Below are 18,285 nucleotides of genomic sequence, written 5' to 3'. Positions count from 1 at the left end.
AGTGTACTGAAAATGCCCTCCTCTCTGGTGTTACCAAGGTGCTCTAAATTCCTGTGAAAGTTAAAAAAATACCCAACAAATGGTAATACGAAAGAGGAATAGTTCCTTCAGTCATCTTCAGCTTTGTATTTCCATTTTCAACACTATCATCTTTAAGTGAGCCACCTTCCTCTCTGCTTTACATTTCTCCTACTAATCTCCACTTTCTTCAGTAACCATTAGCCAAACCAGTAATTTTTCTGAAGTAATATCACATAGTTTACTGGAATCCACACATATTCAAGTCTATGGCTGTTGCATGAAATTTAGGTGATCAAAACCTCTGAAGACGATGACTGCTTTGTTCTGTAAATGATCCACAGGCAGAGTGTTTTCTCCTTCAGCATCAGTATTCACATTCGCATCAGCTGTGATGCTCAGCGCAGTTGTGGTAGGACAATGACAGGCTTATCCAGGGTGGGAACATTCAGAAACATGTTGAAATCAACATTGATTTATCTTCCGTGAGCGCTTTTCAGTCTAGCAATTCTGTTTAACCGTAGCTTGCAACGGGTGAAATGGGCTGAGAAAGAGCTTTGAACTTTCATGTGCATGTTTCTTCACAGGATTTCACATTCCTACTTGAGGTCCAAGTAAGTCAGAAGTCTCTGTGATTAGAAACACTCATAAATGATGGCATTATAAAGAGCAAGATGGTGAGCGTTGAGATGTTAAGAGAAGAACAACTGTCTATCAGACTGTCCGTAGTTCTTCAGTGAAATCCTTTTCTCACTCTGATCAATAAGAATTTAGCCATTGACTTGAAGGAGGCCAAAATACCTTGTTTTTGTTAACACTGATTTAATTTTAGATACAGAGATTTGAAGTAATAATTTTTTTCATCCTGGTTGATATGCTTGTCTCTCATTACACATTTTAATTTTATTTATTGAGATCTTGAGTAAAAGACTTTTTATAAGGAAGGTTTTAATACCATCATCCTCTCAATTCAGAAGTTACTCTGTAACAATAAATACATTTATTTCTCATAGTGATTGTCAAACTAATCAGCAAAGATCAGATTATGTATTCCTACTTATCCTCTGGTAATTTTCTAGCGTAGGAATAAATTTAACCCTGTCCATAATCTTTAAGCCTCTTGTACTTATTATAAAAAGCACAATCCTAAATTAAAATAGAAAAAAAATATATGGCCACCTTAAATTCTTTTTCATCTCTGAAAGCACGGTGATAGCATGCGACTGACTGATGGGCGTTGCACTTAATTCCACATTTTTAAAAGGGAAGCTCTCAGTTCTCTATGATAGTTAGTGTTGACTGTAGGCTGTTCAAGGCTGCTGGGACATTTGAATTACGATGGCAGTGTGATAAAAGGACCAAAACTAGCATGTGTACATTGCTTTCACTGAAGATAACAGGAGCATTTCCACGGATTTCATATGATTCATTGCTGTATATCATGTGTACCTGATTTTTTTTTTTTTTTTTTTTTTTTTTTTTGCTGTACATTCTAATTGAAAATCATTATTTACCAGTGACCCTGAAGACATACATTTAGGCTTATTTTGCAATTCAGTGTCCTCTGCCGTGAGAAGCTTCTCTGACTTTAGAGCCTTGGGAAGAGGTCGAAGATGGCAGTATGGTCTGTGGCTGTGTTTTATCACTGCTTACTGCAGAAATGCTCATATTGTGTGAGTTTGTGACGAGATTATTGTTGCACTCATGCAAAATAGTCCTGAGGGCTGCAGATTGGAAAAGGTTGACTTACTTGCATTGGGAATACCATCTGTCCCCAAAGTGAAGTCAAAATACCGACGTTTTCTTTTCAGTTCTGCAGCTATAAATATTGGAAGAATATGATATCTAGCACAATATTTTTGTTCCCTTCAAATATTTTTACAAGGTTTTTCTGAGGCCTGAGAAGAGTATGGCACAGCAACTAAGAAACAGAAATTTAACTTTTGTAGGCTCTTTGGGAGAGCTCCGTTACTATAGCAGAACTTGGAATTAAATGAAGACAGATTCTTGTAGAAACCAGGAAAGTGTGGAAAGGTGACTCAGAAAATTTTTCACTGAAAAAAAATAGTGTTCTAGATAAAATCTATATTACAGTGTTTTCCAGTATTGGGAGATCTCACCAAAGAGACATGTTTTTGCCTTCTGTACACTAGATGTTGGTTGGTTCTATACATTAGATGGGAAGTTTTAACAATCAGTCGTTTTGTTTAGATTTCTGAACTAGAGCACGGAACCCATAGGAAGATTTCTTCATTAAACCAAAATTAAGCATCCTATGTTAATCTATTGTAGATCTTTCTGAAAACAGATGAATTGATGGCAAATCCAGGTTTAAAACTGAGTGTTTCACCAAGTGGTACTTGATATTCCAATCTCATCTTTTACCCTTTTAGAATTCAAGTTGTGCAGCATCAGGCATCCAGCGGAAAAAAGTTAATAAGGCTGTCATATTTTCCAACACAATCTGAATTGTTCTCTTGTATTCAGGAGCCTGCACAAATTACATAATATTCTTTTCAGAAAACCACATAATTATATTCACATGCAATCTGAGATGTCTTTCCAAAGGAGCCAGTCAACTACATAATAGGGATATCCACAGCCTGACCTCTTCCGATTTCTAGTAGATAAGAATTCTAGCTGTTTGGGTGGATCCTAAATAATTGCCCATGAAGGTATTTATTTCAAATGAAGAGGGTGCTGAGTGACCATGGTGGAGCTATAGTAGACTTCTTTTCTATTTTTGAGCCTAAATTATGCTTTGCAAAAGAATGAAAGGAGCATATAGTTTACAGATCTCCAAGGATACCCCTCTGGTGAAGAAGTTGCTGAGGTAGGATGGAGCTGCCAGAACAGTATCTTGTTTTCCTTCCTCCCTTCAGAATATAGGTGTGTTTATAGTACTGTGTTGAGAGGAGGGTATCCGTCTGAGGGGACTGCACTACATCTGCAGGCTGATGTGAGGGTACCCAAAAGACTGAAATGACCATTTGTGTTGCAAAGGATAAGGCCTCACCTCTAGAGGACACTTTGAAACACTCGTGTCCATGTTGACCTTGAGGGCTGTACCATTTAGAACTATGCTTTGTGAAAAGTCTTTAACAAAGGTAAAAGAAGACCTCCTTATATTTTTTTATAACAGCTTTTAAGGTATATGGTCTCGGCATTCTTTTTTTAAGTGCGTTGTCAAAACTAGGCTTAGAAGGTGATGCTATTATATGTAGACCAGACTTCATAATGCAAGGCAAGCAGTATAATTAACACAAAACAACATCTGCATGTTGTTCATGCATAAATAGAAGTTCAAATACTGAAATATAGATATTCATTAGCTACAGTGACGTCTTAAAATGATTGACTTTTTATATGCATCGTTCAGGAAGAGAGTTTCACAGATGGGCAAGAGAAATATAATCATCCTTCATAGGTTTACTACCCTGTAAAATTTCACCGTGAAAATAAATGTAAATCTGACCCCACTAAAATGTGTATATGAGCTGTTTTCTTTATACTGCTGTGGACATGTGCATCCTTGATGCACAATTCCAGCAGTCTGATCTTACTAGCACCTCACTGTTTTTGTCTTTTAATTGTGAGATCTCTGTGGATGCTAGTGAATTAGCTGGGGTCATTCCCTGTCACTGAGACCAACTGGCTTGCAACAGCCTACATCTGTACTATTAAATTGTGCTAGCCTTCAAACAAGGTGGCCAGATTCAAATTGCCAGTTGGGAATAATCTTTGGCTTGACTAACTGTGTCTGGAAGTTGTGTCTGTCAGTGCTGATTTATCCAGGATTGTTCAAAAAATTTAATAGCATAGACTATCAAGTTTTGGCACCCGGGAACATTCCTTGGCATAGGTTAATTTACTAGAACAGGTGTACTGTACATGAAGAACAAGGACATCTTATTCTTTGAAACACGTAGTATAGCTTCTAACCCACTCATTTAAGGATAATATAGTCCCACCTCAGAACCTGTGATAAAAAGTCACATTTCTTAACAGAAAAAAACTCTTAAAAAGTAAGAGAAATTAATAAAAAGCCATAAAATGTAGTGCTCTGGCGAGATTAAGGAAAAATAAATTAAAAGGTATTTTTATCACAAGAAAGCTAAAATGTGTTGGTGTCGAATGAACACATCTGCATCCACTGGTAGTTAGGGCATTGTGCTGTGTCCCCATTCCAGGGATATTAGAGCTGTGGTGAGTAAATCCGTGTGGCTAGTATACCTGTCAGTGCCGAGGATGGTTTTCTCTCAGTTATGTGGCTCCCTAATGCTGGAGGCTGCTGGGACCTGAGCTGGCACCAGCTATCACTGATAGCATCTTTAGGCCTATTCTAACCGGGGGGGGGGGGGGGGGGTGTTATTGTTATCCTTTTAATTTTCTAATGGCAAAACCAAAGACATTACTGGCTTGCAAAAACATTCGGTGCTCTGTGGTAATCTGCTCTGAATGCAGAATTTTGAGACAGCTCTGTTGTTTCAGCTATACTTCTTTTTAGATTTGCTAGAATTGCAGTAATGTTGCTGAAGTTTGTATTGTATATCTGTATGAAAGACTGATATATACCTTCTGCAGATTTATGCCGTTAGCTTAAATAAACACACCTGATTTTGCAGAATTCCTTCTCCCCTTCCTTTTAGATGTGCTAGAGTTGCATTAATTTACAAAGGCACACATAGTGGATTTACAAAGTTTTTGAGTTTTCTCTTACAGGTCATGCTTAGCTTGCTCTTAAAATAATTGTGTCTTTTTAAATATTTTTCATATTTCAAAGTTAATTAAAACCTGTTGCTCATTATGGTTGTTTTTACTTGTTTATGATGTGACAGTGGTTAAGTATAGTAGAAAATGCTGAAAGTAAAGAGTGAGTAGAAAAAATGATGGCAATGCTTAGTGCGTATAATACTTGCTGTCTTCAGAGCGTTGTGCAAACAATTAAACCTCAGCAACCTTTGGAGGGTGGTGTGTGCTGCTGTAAATGAAGTCAGTTGAGCAAAGAAGTTCTGAGTTGTGCAGAGCTGCAGAGGAAATGGGTGTTGGTACTGGAAATAGGCCGGCTAGTTTCTTGCGTGTGTATTTGGGTGCAGGGCGGCTGTATGGTAGGTGCGGAGACTTCAGTGGGAGAGTTCCTCTGGGCAAGAGCTCTGGGCTGTGCCCCATGTGTCAGGTGTGCCCTATTGCAGAAGAAGAAACATCATCTTCATCTCCTGCACCCCAGACAGGCAGAAAAAGAAAGTTTAGGCAGAGTGGCTGTAGGAGGAACTTTTCATTTCATGCTATGTTAATTCTTTGCTTAATTCTCATAGTCTGCAAGTGGGTGGCTCTTCTAGATGGGTTTAAGAAGAAGCCACTATAGCAAAGCCGTTCTTCCTACTGCAATGCCGTGGCCTACTTACAGCTGAAGAGGAGAATTTCATGCCACTGCAGACAGCTCCCTGCACAAAGCCCGGTAGTTTGGGATTTGTGTGGGAAGGTGCCTGCATTATGCTCTCCTACATATGTTAGACTGCACAGAAATGACTGTACATGATTTGCTGTGATCGCACCTGGTATAGCATTGTGGTATTTAAGGCTGCTTCACGCTTCAAAAAGCAGGAATATTTAAGAAATATAACTGTTTGCGGATGTAAAAGAAAATAATTGTGGAGCTTACAGTTAAAATTTTGTATAAACTAATTGCTTAATTTAGAACTTCCCGTCTAGGTTATTTCATACTTTTGAATATGGTAGACTAGCAAAGATAATAAACACATTTTGATTTATACATCTATACTGATACATTTCCTCATGCTTTTTTATAACACTCAGATTTGCTTTTTTCATAAATCAAATTGGCTGTGTGTGATACATATTTATAACAGTACAAAGGCAAATATGCTTTGTTATGCGAAAATAATATTCTATTAAATTAGCTTAAACTAACTGAAGTTTTATGAAAATTTTTGGAAGTCAGTACATCAAGTAAGAGACTAAAAGCCGTGCTAGAAATTCCCAGAGCAACTAGTAAAAGTGAGACATGTGCAAAGAATAGGATTTCTGCTGTGTTTGGAGGAGCTTTCATTATTTGGTGCCTTTCCAAGACTCCATTTTATTGTTACCCAGATACAGAATTCCAAAACCTGCTGAAATATACCCAGAAGTGAAATCACTATTGCTATTTTCTGCAGTGATAAAATGGTCTTCTCTTTGGTCCCAAAGCCAATGTGACTGCAATAAGGGAATAGTGGAGGAGTGAAAATTATGCTGCGTGTATATAATTCGATGTGTTACCATTTCTCACTTTTACTACTGCAACCTCGTTGACTCCTGTGGAGTTGGGTTATGTAATGTACAACAAAAGCTGAGTCTGTCCTTATAGGCAAGAGCAATGATCTAAAATCACTGACATATCTTTTTTAAAAGACTTTTTAAGCAAGAATTTTCAAATACTGTATCACTTCTCAAAACAATCCCTGCATTTCCAAAAGAATTTCCATTATTGTTTTCTATTTTGGAAACAAAATTTAAAAAAATTACAGCCTTAAATAAGTAAGCGTTTATACTGTAAGCAACCAAATAAAATAAATGCGCTTTTCCACAATTAATGGAAATCACACTATCCAACTCCCAAAGCCCAAGCATCACTGAATTTCAGTTCCAAATTACCTGGGGTCTGAGAGAGAAATTGAAGCAAAGAAAACAGGCCATTCATATTCACCATATTACCTTGTTTTTAAATAGGGCCTGAACCAATCAAAGCAGTGGAGTTTTAAATTGACTTCAGCGGGGACAGCACAGTTTTGATGACAGATCATTATGTAGCCCCCTTGCCTTTTACACTTGTCAAACATCTGAAATGCAACCTAAGTGTCAAACAGCTTTAAAGATGCAGAATCTAAGGTGTAAAGAAAATAAATCATTTGCTCTAGGATAAAAGATTACAGTAGCTCCAGGTCATATACCATGTCCTCATATCAATCTGTATGTCCTCATAGCAATCTGTAATTCTTGTGCAGTTATTGGACATGTGAATTATAAATCAGTTAGCACACTCAGAATATTATTACAGGATATAGTCACTTGCTAACCATGAAATTTTAGCTTTCTCTTGATTCTCCAAAATTTAATTATCAAATCCCTATGTGTCTGCTTTTCCAAAGCCTACACCAATGTGAAGTGTGTGACTGAAGTGTACGTATTTGTCTCTCTGTATACACTAAGATCTGTGCTGAATGGTTATTTTAGACACAAATTATCTGGAGACTGGTTTTGCCATTCTATAGATATGAAGTGATTACAAGAGAGCTGATGAGAATAGCTCATTCACCTTCCTCTTCCCAAAGAAAGGAAGCAAAAACAGGAATGTGTATTTTTTCCTTAATGAATAGTCCCTCTTTGTCCTGCTGGATTATTAAATAGTTATTTAAACTTAGCTGCTTCAGAAACATTATCAATTAACCACATCCCTATCAAACATTATATAGGTGTAATTAAACTAAATTGCTACACAGTAGCATTCATTACAGAATGACACACTTCTGTTAGGGCTATAGGAAGAGCCTAATTACAAATCTAGACATTCTTGAAAAGGGAGAAAAAACATGTTCTTTTCAATTTTTTAAAGATTTAGTGTCTGCATTTTTAGCTGAAGATGTCCAATACTGAGTCGGAACCTCTGGCTTTGGTTCTGCCTTCAGCACCCTACAGGCTTGATTTCGTAATAGATTCAACAGGGAAGTCCTAAAAATACCCTGTAGTAATAAAGTGATAGAAATTCTCGTTTTAAAAACACGAGTGAATCTAGTATTCATGGAAGTGCCAGTCATATAGTAAATGACTATGGTCATACTCAACAGCTTTGCCACATACCTTAACAGATATTAATGTTTAATGTAATCGTATAATGTTAATATAATAATGATAAAACTACTACACCAGCCATGGAAGGCCGCAAGCTTCTCCCCGTAACTGCATCAACACACACTGAAAACTGTCACCTTTACTGAGGAGAAAAAGGAGTGCTGAGTCTGTAACCAAAGCATGCCCAGAGACTGCGTGCTGCAGAGACTGTTTGGCTGCGGCAGGTAACGCGGGGTGTAATACAGGCTGTGCTGCCTGGTGAATCGCAGTGCCAGCTGCCCGGTGTGAGCAAGGGGTCCACAGGAACTGGGCTCCTACGCAGCCGGGGGTCTGTGAGCCAGACACCCAGAAAGTGCCAGGAGCTAGTGAGCAGGGGGGCAGGGAGCAGAGGGGTTTCGCAAGGGCTTATGGCACACACAGAGCAGCAGCGTGAGGGTACACACTACTGCCAGAGCCGTCTCTGCTCTAATATCTTTCTCATTTTGCAACACTGAAAATCATGCCCAAAGCTGGGACCCCAGCTCGGTGTTTTGTTTGGATCTCAGGGGACTGAGGCATGCTTTCGGCTGCCATTGAGGGCAGAAAGGAGATGGTGTCTAGCAGTGGGCTCGCTGAGGAAGTAAGTAAAAGAGGTGTAGGAGGAAGCACACCGTGATCATATGCAGCAACAACAGGATGAGTGTGGAGACCTCCTGAGACGAGATACTGAAATAGCTGGAGAAGGATGCAAAACGGCAGAAACAGGGAGAAACTGGCAGCTCTTTGGAGAGGAAGCTGGAGACATGCTTTTCCTCTGCCTGAAAACCACCTACTGCCATCAAGAATATACACTCTGATCTGTCAGTCAATGAACATCAAACTCTGTTGGTTAGTGAGGAGCAGCCAGGCACCCCGGCGGCTGCGAAGCTCGCAATCGCAGTCACAAGCAGAAACAAAGGTATTTTAGGACTTTTCCCAGAGGTGACCAAGTAGGGGCCAGTACCATGCTAGTGGGTGTAGACAAGATGTTACTGAGGTTTGCTGGAGCCAGTCCCCTCCCTTAGCCGCTGCGTTACACTGCTGACTGAGGGAGCCTGCGGTGCTGCCAGCAGTGGCCCGGTGCGCAGCAGAGTGTGCAGGGCGCTGGGGGCGTAGCGGGGTGGTCGGGGTAGATGGTTTCTCATCAGTCCGCTCGAATGACGGTCTGTGCTCAGCTGGGGACTGAGTTAAATCCTGGAGTTAAGCACAAGCAGGAAATATACAGAAGGTGGAAAATCAGTCAGGTTGTTTAAGCTTGAGTAATAAGGATGGGTTGGGTGTGAAGGATAAAATCGGAAAGGCCAGGACACAAAATGAGATGCATGAGATAGAAGGGGTAGCAAAATTAATCATTCCCTTAAGAAGAAACACAGGTGAAGGACGTCTGCTGGAAGATCTATATGAGAAGACTGCACTACTTTTGTGGGTTTTTTGCATTAGTTTTCACTAGATGCTTAGCACAATTAGCAAAGTGATAAAAGTCTAGAGAAAAGAAAGGAATAGGGCAGAAGAGTATTCCAGTCGTTTAGATCTTTTTTAATTGGCTGCACCCAGTAGCCTTCTCAGCATGATCTTTAAAGAGCAATCTTTTTAAGTCTGAAACAGATTTAGCTGCTAACAACAGTCATTTCTGATAGAGGCTAGGCAGAATACCAAATATGTGTAGTACTCTGCTTCAGGAAGAAGGAAAGGAGGAATTATAGACCAGTTGGCTTGATTTCACTTCCCAGAAAAAAACTGTAGTAAATAATGAAGCAAAATAATGTTAGGGACCTGGGAGATAAAAAAGCAGAGAGGTCACCAGGAAAGCAAGTTTTTGTTAAGATCAAGTCATGGCAAGTCAATCTAATTTTTCCTCTGGCAGGGTAAGAGGCGCTGTTAAAAGGGAGGAGCAGGAGGCACCGTACACACTTGATTTGTGTAAAACTTTTGATACTTGCCTTGCCTGACAGTCTGACAGTAAATGAGGGAAATGTCACGATTACTTGATTTTAAGCTGGGTGCAGTGCAGCTTGGTTATCTGTATCCAGAGAGTGGTTATCACTGTGTCAAAAGGTATCAAGGGAGGATGTTCAAGAAAAATCTTGGATCTGATGCTTTCAGTATTTTTGTTAACAGGGCCACGTGATGGAATAGAGATTACTCTTATGAAAAAATTCGGACAACATAAAACTGCAAGTATGTTGGAGAACAGGGTTAAAAATGAAATAACCTTGGTAAAAATTCAAGACCTTTCAGCAGTGTCAAGAACAAGATTGTATGTGGGCTTTCCCACAGGAGTGGGAAACAAATCAGAAGGATGTGAAGGTTACACTGGATCCAAAGGCAAACAGGAGTGTGATAGGTTGCAAAATAGGCAGATATATTTCCAAATACATCCTGTGAGATTTGTCAGGCCTTGGCTGGAATACGTTTTTCATTTTGAACACATTGATGCAATTTGATGCAGCCTGGACAAGAGCAACAAAGAAGGACCATGTGTCTAGAAGACTTAGTCTGTGAAAAAAGACTGAGAGAACTAAACTCTTCTAGTCTTAAGTGAGAAGACTGGTGGTGGGCATAGGAACAAGTACACAAAAGGCTGTTGCAGAAAAGGGAGTAATCTGCTTTCTTCATCTAAGGTATGTATGAAGCAAGGTAATGGGCTTCCATCTGCCCCTGTCAAGGTCCAGCTGAGATATAGGGAAGTATTTCCAAATTGTCAAGATAGCACAGCCCTGTCATAAATTGCCTGGAGAGACTGCAGAGTATCACAGTATCTAGTATCAGAAGTTGTTTGGTATAAATTAGGCAAACAGGCATTGTAGATGTAACTGATCTTGCCCGTGAGCATAGGGAGCCATAGGTGATTCAGGTTCATTTCAGCCCTGCTTTTCTACAGTTCTGTGTAATAGCTACTGTAAATATAAATAAGAAGAAAGATTGGAGTTTTAAGCAGTCCTCATTACTCCTCTTGTCATAAAATCTTTCGAGTTAGATAAGAACCTGAATTATTAAAGGATAAAACAACCAATAAAATTCTCATGCAGCCATTAGAAAGAAACTGTAAAAAGGAAGAGAAAGACAAAAAAAGTCCTTCTTCTGCAATCACACTTAAAGGGCCATAGCAGTTGTACAAACATGAGTTGATGTTGTCTACCATGGGAATAAAGGCTCAGGTGAAGGCTGCCTTTATTTTAAATGGTAAGTGTTTCAGAAAGGGCCTGTGTATTATTCCCATCTGGTGTTGTGCTGAGCTTGTCCTCAGAGTTTATCAAATAGTAATAAAACTATCACACTGAATTTTTTCTAGAATACATTCATGGCAGATTATCTGAGAGATGATATACACTAATAATGCAGTAGCCTACTGCGTGCCTGAAGCATAGCTGATTTCACCCGCCTGGCCTACATGTATGTCATTGGGCAAAGCAATTGAAAAATAAGTGTGATCAGAGAACATCCAAGACCCTATGCTTGACAAATAGAATTTTTCACTATTTATTTTATTTCATTTGCACTGTGATTCACTCAGCTAATACAGACTGCTCAGGGGCTCTGAATGTTTCTAGTTAGTTTCCATTTTATTTTTCCTTGTTCTTCTTCACTTTTGCTGAGTGGAATAGCCATATGTTCCTGAAAATCAGTAGTGTTCCTATTTAAAGCACTTGCCTTGATATTCTGTTTAAAAAAGAAAAAGAGGAACAAATACATGGGAAAGTATAATTTATTTTTGCTATGCCATTGGCCAGTTTGTCTGATGAAACTGCCATGCATGGAGGACATTTTTTCTACGGCGGCTTATTGCATGGGCCTTGCTGTGAAACTTACAGTGGCCTCTCTTCTGTATACATCTCATCAAGCCCCAGACCAAGTGCTGTTATTCTACATATATCCTGCATATATAAATTGAAATAAGGGTTATACAATTTAACTAAATCTGTTTCTAAATCAAGATAGTAAAATTCAGAATATTGTATACATGTATACAAGACATTGTTATTATCAAGTAATTTTCAATACCAGGAGCCATTATGTTACACGGTGAACAGAGCTGGAAGCTGGACTCTTTCTACTTGGCCTATTTGGACTGGTAAAAACCAGCAGACAATAAGGCCCCAGGGTATTTACCAAGTAAGGGAGCAATGCTGAAAATGGACATAATCTTGGAAGGTCCCATTGGTGGTGGGTTGTGCAGCAGGAAAAGTGCTGTGTGAATGGCAAATGGCTCTGACTGTGGAGGAGAGGGGAGGGAGCTGCAGTAGCTGCACATGCTGGAGATCTTCAGTAACAAGGCGGTTGGGAAGCAAGCACATTTTATAAAAGTAAAGTCATAGGTCTTCCCTCTTGCAAGGCTGGGGGTGCAGGAAGCTAGCTGGCACTTTTGCATTGATGGAAAGCAGAATTTTTGTGTCAGTGAAAATAATAGGTTTTTTTTATTTTTACCAAGCCAGATACATACGATCGTGCTGTCCGTCCTTTTGTATGTCTGTTAGTCCCCAATATAATTATTGACTCTGTTGGCCAGCTTCGACAAAATTCAACAGAAGGTAGGTCTCAAAGATATAAAATGCCAACAGCAGGCTTGTTAAAAATATGACTTGGCAGCTTCCAGCCCCAAACATATGCTTTAGTTTTGGCATAGGGAAAAGTCAAAGGGGGTGAGGTATCCACAGTGGGTGGGCAGGAGAGATGGGCTGGGCCGTGGGGAGACAGGGGATGCGGAGAGGCTGGGTACGGCAGAGGAAGGAGAGGGGCTGCGGGTACTGGGATGCGGGGACATGCGATGAGCTGAAGATAATGCAGTGGCAGGCTCTGAAAGATGTGGATTGAGTTCTGGGGGAGAAGAGTTCAGGCAACACTGAAAACTTTGTGTCTTTGGTGGGCTCTTACATTTATGGGGCACCTGAGTTGTGCGTATTTTCTGCAAATGGTGTGCTGGATGGAGGAGGGAGATTTTCCTACCTGGACTCTGGTATATAATAAAACAGAGGTCATCCTGGAAGCTTAATACAATGTTGTTAAGAAGTCAGTCAGTCATGAGACACAAGCATGGTTACCAGGCACCGTCAGGTATGCTTCTTGCTTATATGTGAGAAGGAGTCCTGTGAACCATGCTCGCTGCTCAGCTTAAGGAGTTGAACAGTTTTTCCCAGATTTCCCTCCCACAAAAACACACTTCTGGGGAAAGAGGAAAGTTTTGATGTTTTCAGCCTCGCACTGTAAAATGTTATAAGAATATGGGTGTGTGGGAAAAAAGGGCCTGCTGAAAGACTTCCTGCAAATTTAGCTGGAACATTTCTCTGCATAAATTTGGTCTTTGATATTTCATATGAGTGAATCAAAAGCGTCTGCTTTCCACTGGCTGATCATGAAATATCTGTTCCTTCTCACTCCTACAGAGACAGCTAAACTGATATTTAGCACATGAACACGGATCAGTTCAGAAACCTCTTTCTGTCCACTCCAACTTGATTGCTTTTGGCACGCTCACTGTGTGCTATTACCTCTGCATGTCAAACAAATCAGTGCTATGCTGTGGGAGCAGCTTTGCTACAGTTTTGTCTTCATTGACAGATAAAGATGTATTTTTATGCAAGGTAGACACAGCCTCATTCAGTGCAGACACACAGATGTGACTACATTAAATGATGTAGGAGAGAGCAATTTGTTAGCCTCTCCGTAAAGTGTTGTCTGTTTTTACATGGGATAACTAATTAGCTATCTCAGTATAGAATACACAGCTGGGACAAGCTCTTAAATTTTACTGTGATGTAACATAGATGAGAATCTTTGACTGATCTCCTCAAGCCGTGTCATGATAAATACTGTCACTTTAGGATTTTACAGAAAGCCAAAAAATACATTTATTGCACTGTAAGAGACTTAAAAGAGCACTGGATGTCAGTAAAACATCCTAAGGAAAAGGGAATATATTCTCATTGCATGTTATTTAATGGCTAGCCACTTACACAAACTGAAATCCCAGTGGAAGATGCACAGTCAAGAGTTCATCTCAGATGCCAGCTCAAGTGAACACTGTAGCTTTGCTTTCCTGACTGGTATTCTCTAATGTATTATTTGCTGAATGCAGTTCATGCAGTTTTTTTAATTGTGAAAACATGGCTGAGAGATATTCCACTAAAATATAGACCAAGACACATTCAAATAAGATACTCTGCTGCTACCCTTGTGCGTTTTTTTTCCAGGGCTTCAGAGATTTCTGCTGCAGATTTTATCAGCAAGAAATACAGGATTTGTTTCACTAGCTTCTCCTTTTTGTCAATCAGTATATTATATTTTGTTCTCTGTCCTTCTCTAGCAACTATAGATGCCAGAAATTCTGTTTTCCATTTGTGCAAGACGGGAGCAGCATTTTTAAAGGAATTCAGTGCTCAGTAAATTCACGTGTACTGCGTGTGCTTCAGCAAGACAGTTGGAATTTTGAGACTGTAGGATTATGTGATATTACAACCCTTGAGGAGACTGCTGAAGATTATACAGTTAGTCCAAGACACACACTACATCCTCTGTTGCAGTTGTCCTCTAATCAAGGCTGTCTATTTAATAGTTTAATACTTGTATAACCATTTTCTTACCCCTCAGAAAGTTGTAATGTGCAAAAGCTGCCTTCCTCTGAGCCAGACTTTGGCATCTCAGCATCTCTTAGATTGCTTCCCAGAAGCTACTGTTGTATTAAAAGAATCAATGATCTTCTCTGAGATGTTTTTCTTCTCACATAGGCATGATGCTCTCTTTGCCTTCCCAATTTTCAGTTTCCTATTCAGATCACAATATACACCCAAGGATCTCATGCTGAGCAGGTTTGCAGAAAAAAGCTACAGAGAATTAGTTGAGTGACTTTGTGTCACAAAGGTAGCAGTCAGCAAACTGCTGCTATAGATTATTAGGAAGACATTAACTCGTGCTGGACCATAACATACCTAATACTCAATTAATTGTTTTGACTTTCTGTCTTTTAGTACCTGCATGCAAATGGGATAGTGCATCGTGACTTGAAGCCAGAGAATCTACTCTATGCAACACCAGCACCGGACGCACCGTTAAAAATTGGTGAGCAGCATTAAATATATGCTAAATATATTCTTTTATATCACTAGCGTGTATTTCACACCATTGTTTTATTCTATGCTAGCGCTGATACTCAGATGAATGTGCATGTTACTTGTTCAGCTGCAGAGTTATGCATGGTGTTTTAAAGACAAACGCAAAACTAAATTCCTGCCCTGAGGAATTTACAGCCAAAATTATGCAGAATGTGACAAAGAATAAACAACCCAGGAGGAACAAGGAGTATCATGAGATTGACTTATAGCTGCACACATCACTTCTGTGTCCCTTTTTTGTTAAAACTAACATACTAAAAGTGAGAGATTTATTGGCATGAAAGTGCAATGTGCAGATAAGTAGTAGAAAGCAAACTAAGGAAGGCTGACCTCGGTTTCAAAGGGAGATTTGAAGGATAAGAAGGAGTATCCCGTGAAAGAGAGTAGGGAAGATCCTTGAGGCACAGTCAGCACTCAAGGACAGGTGAGGAGAGACATGGTGCCATCAGGCTGTCCTGACCTGGGACACGTCCTGCCAGTCCTGTCAGGAAGGACAGCCGCTTGTCCAGGGCCTGACCTCCAAAAATGCTGGGTACTTCCCCTTCTTGCTGGCGCAAATAGGTGCTTTGTGAATCCCTTGGCTTGCAGAGGACCGAACGCTGGGGGCAATGCCCCTCGCCCCATGGCAGCCAGCCGCAGTGGAGCCGTTGCAGGTAACCTGCTAGGTCGCGGCGTTGCGGAGCCGCAGCACGAGGAAATGGAAAGCAGCGGCACGCTAACTGACGCACTGCGTGGGTTGTGGCATTTTGGATGTGTTAACCTGGAAAAGGGTTGATTTGTACATACTAAAGGCAAAAGCATCCTGAACCTTCTGCTCTCTTCCTCTTAAAGAAACAGACCTCTTCCATATGGGGTTTCCTAGTAAATAATATTCCAGGTGTGCAAAGGTACCTGAGATGAAATCAATTTGGAAATACCACCTTACTGGGAAGTATGTGAGGAGTGAAAGCGTTGCCCTGTTTGTCAGGCCTGTGTTTATCATGAGTTTCAGGAACCAGATTTCCAGGAACTAGATATCAGCAATTTCATATTAAAATAAATTTCTAGGAAAGTCTTGCATCTAGGGATGATAGTATCTTAATTTGCATTTTATCCTCATGCTCACCTTTCCTGGAAGGGTTCTAACAGTGGTAACATGTAGTAGGTTAATGCACCATCCAGCGGCCTTGGTTTGGCGAGCAGAGTGGCATGAAGGCTCCTGAAATATTTGTCTCCATAAGCGCAGGCTCCCCAAGGGGAAACATGAAGATGTAGCCGTCTATCTCTCACTGAAGTTTAAAAGCAGCAAAGCTTTTAGAAGTAGAAAGTAGGCTAGTTTGGAATAAGAAGGGATTATTTCCAAATCTACGTGACAAACAGAGCGGTACCAGGGGCGCTCATTGTTATATAGGTCCCGTACATCTTGTACCTCCTAAGGCAGTGAGGGTTAGAATGACAATGTGGGTTTTTTTCCTTAAGTGCTATGCTTCTGTATCTTTTGGCTAAAGTTATTGCCTTGTTTGAATTGAGTTCTGATGTACAATGAGTGGTAGTGTTTATAAAAGTAAAGTGTATTTCTGTTTAGATAACCTAATGGGTTTAGGCATCCCATAATATTGGCTGTATGTGTTCTTCAGGATAGGAAACAAATTGCATTTTAAAAATATTTTGGTCATTTAAGAGCCAGCGATACTCATTTGTGTGGACAAATTTTGCTTCTGGATGACAGTATGGGTGGATTTTTTTTAATTCATCTTCATCTCTGGAAATGACAGTACTGTTCATATGATGCAGAACTGTTCATTTAATTGCATATACAATGTAAGAAAAATGCTTTTACAAAAAGTAAAAACTTATTTCTAAAAACTCTTAACAGCTGATTTTGGACTTTCCAAGATTGTGGAAGATCAGGTGACCATGAAGACGGTTTGTGGAACTCCGGGGTACTGTGGTATGTTCCTTGATTATTTACAGTGTGCTGAACTTAACACATGGATGTTACATTTTTTCTTTCCTTGGTGAAATGCTTCTTACTAAGTTCAAAATTCAGAAAGCCTTTGAAAAGCTGAAATAAAGAACTAAAATTCAGAATTGGCACTGGGTAAAGTTTTTCTAAACTCATATTCTCAAGAGCTGAAGCTTAATAATCAAAACATATGTTATGGTGCAAGTTCATCATTTGCATGGAAGTAAGTCCAGCTAGCATAAAAATGATGAAATTACTAAAATAGTATTGGGGAGGCATCAGCAGAAATGTGGGTTATGTAAGGCCTCATGGAAAACACTAAAATTTATAGAGGTGGTACACAATATGAACATTTGAATATTAATTACAGTGAATTTATCTTAAAGTGATACTTTTTAACACAAACGAACCTGAATTATTCCGTAGAGTAGGATCATAACTTCAGCCGCATAAACAAAGTCATTTCAGTAAATGCATGTTTTTAAATGTAGATTTAAATCTTGACTCAAACAGGCCATTCTGTTCAGTGCTGGAGCTGGACCCGCATAATAGAGAATAATGAATATAATATCAAGGAGCACTTCGTGGCAGATCCTGTCAACTAGTGCAGCTGGAGTAGATCTGTATGTCTCTTTTTGCAGTAAAGAGGCACTGGAACTTTTAATTAAATCTGTTTTTCTCCTAAATAAAATTAGAATGAAATCATAGGTTGGCTTCAGTTCTGCCGTGATAGTGAGATTCAGCCTGAACTGTTCTTTGCCAAATTGGCTAATTTGCCTGTGCATTCACAGTACCTGAACAAACATGATTTTATGGATAACTTCAGAGGAAACATAGGGCTCTTGCGCTTAGCCAAAACGGTGTAATGCTTAAGGACAGTAATTTTAATTCCTTGACTAATTTAGAAATTAGGTTATTAAATATTTGTTTATGTTGGTTTTCTGTTTTTCAATTGATGGCCTTTAAGGACAGTTTTACCTCATTTCTACATAGGAAATGTGCACACAGTTTATAAATTGTGACTTGTCTCGGTTATCCTGCTCTTGTATGTTTGTGTTTTTTCCAAAGTGGCACATGCAAAAGTTTGTACTGTAGATGAAAATGTGTCTATCCACCTTTGATTTGCATGTGAACGCATAGCTGCAATCATATCTCTCTCTTTGGGGAGGCTGTTCCCTTAGTCTGTAAAGCCCACCTTAGTGCTATTTTTATTAGAGAAAACAGGTTTAGAAATTTCCGAAATGCTAAATCCTGCATCCCTTGAAATCAGCAACAAATTCCTCTGGATTCGGTGGTGTAAATTAATAATTCTGACTGAACATTTATACTATAATTATTGTAGCATAATTA

At 39.6% G+C, this 18,285-nt stretch overlaps 1 protein-coding gene across 4 annotated transcripts in view; it reads left to right on the top strand.

Moving 5' to 3' along the window:
* The window catches only part of LOC112995231 (calcium/calmodulin-dependent protein kinase type IV), a 173,770-nt gene that overhangs the window by 136,215 nt on the left and 19,270 nt on the right, over positions 1-18,285 (top strand). For all 4 annotated transcript variants that reach the window (XM_064500087.1, XM_064500089.1, XM_026120090.2 and 1 more), the window contains 2 exons: positions 14,847-14,937; positions 16,846-16,920. In XM_064500087.1, the coding sequence (XP_064356157.1) occupies positions 14,847-14,937; positions 16,846-16,920 (166 nt within the window). The remainder of the gene's footprint in view (positions 1-14,846; positions 14,938-16,845; positions 16,921-18,285) is intronic.

This window comes from Dromaius novaehollandiae, chromosome W (assembly GCF_036370855.1).
Source record: "Dromaius novaehollandiae isolate bDroNov1 chromosome W, bDroNov1.hap1, whole genome shotgun sequence".
Classification (NCBI taxonomy): Eukaryota; Metazoa; Chordata; class Aves; order Casuariiformes; family Dromaiidae; genus Dromaius; species Dromaius novaehollandiae.
The sequence above is the reverse complement of the archived record's forward strand: the minus strand, read 5'-3'. Positions and strand labels throughout refer to the sequence as shown.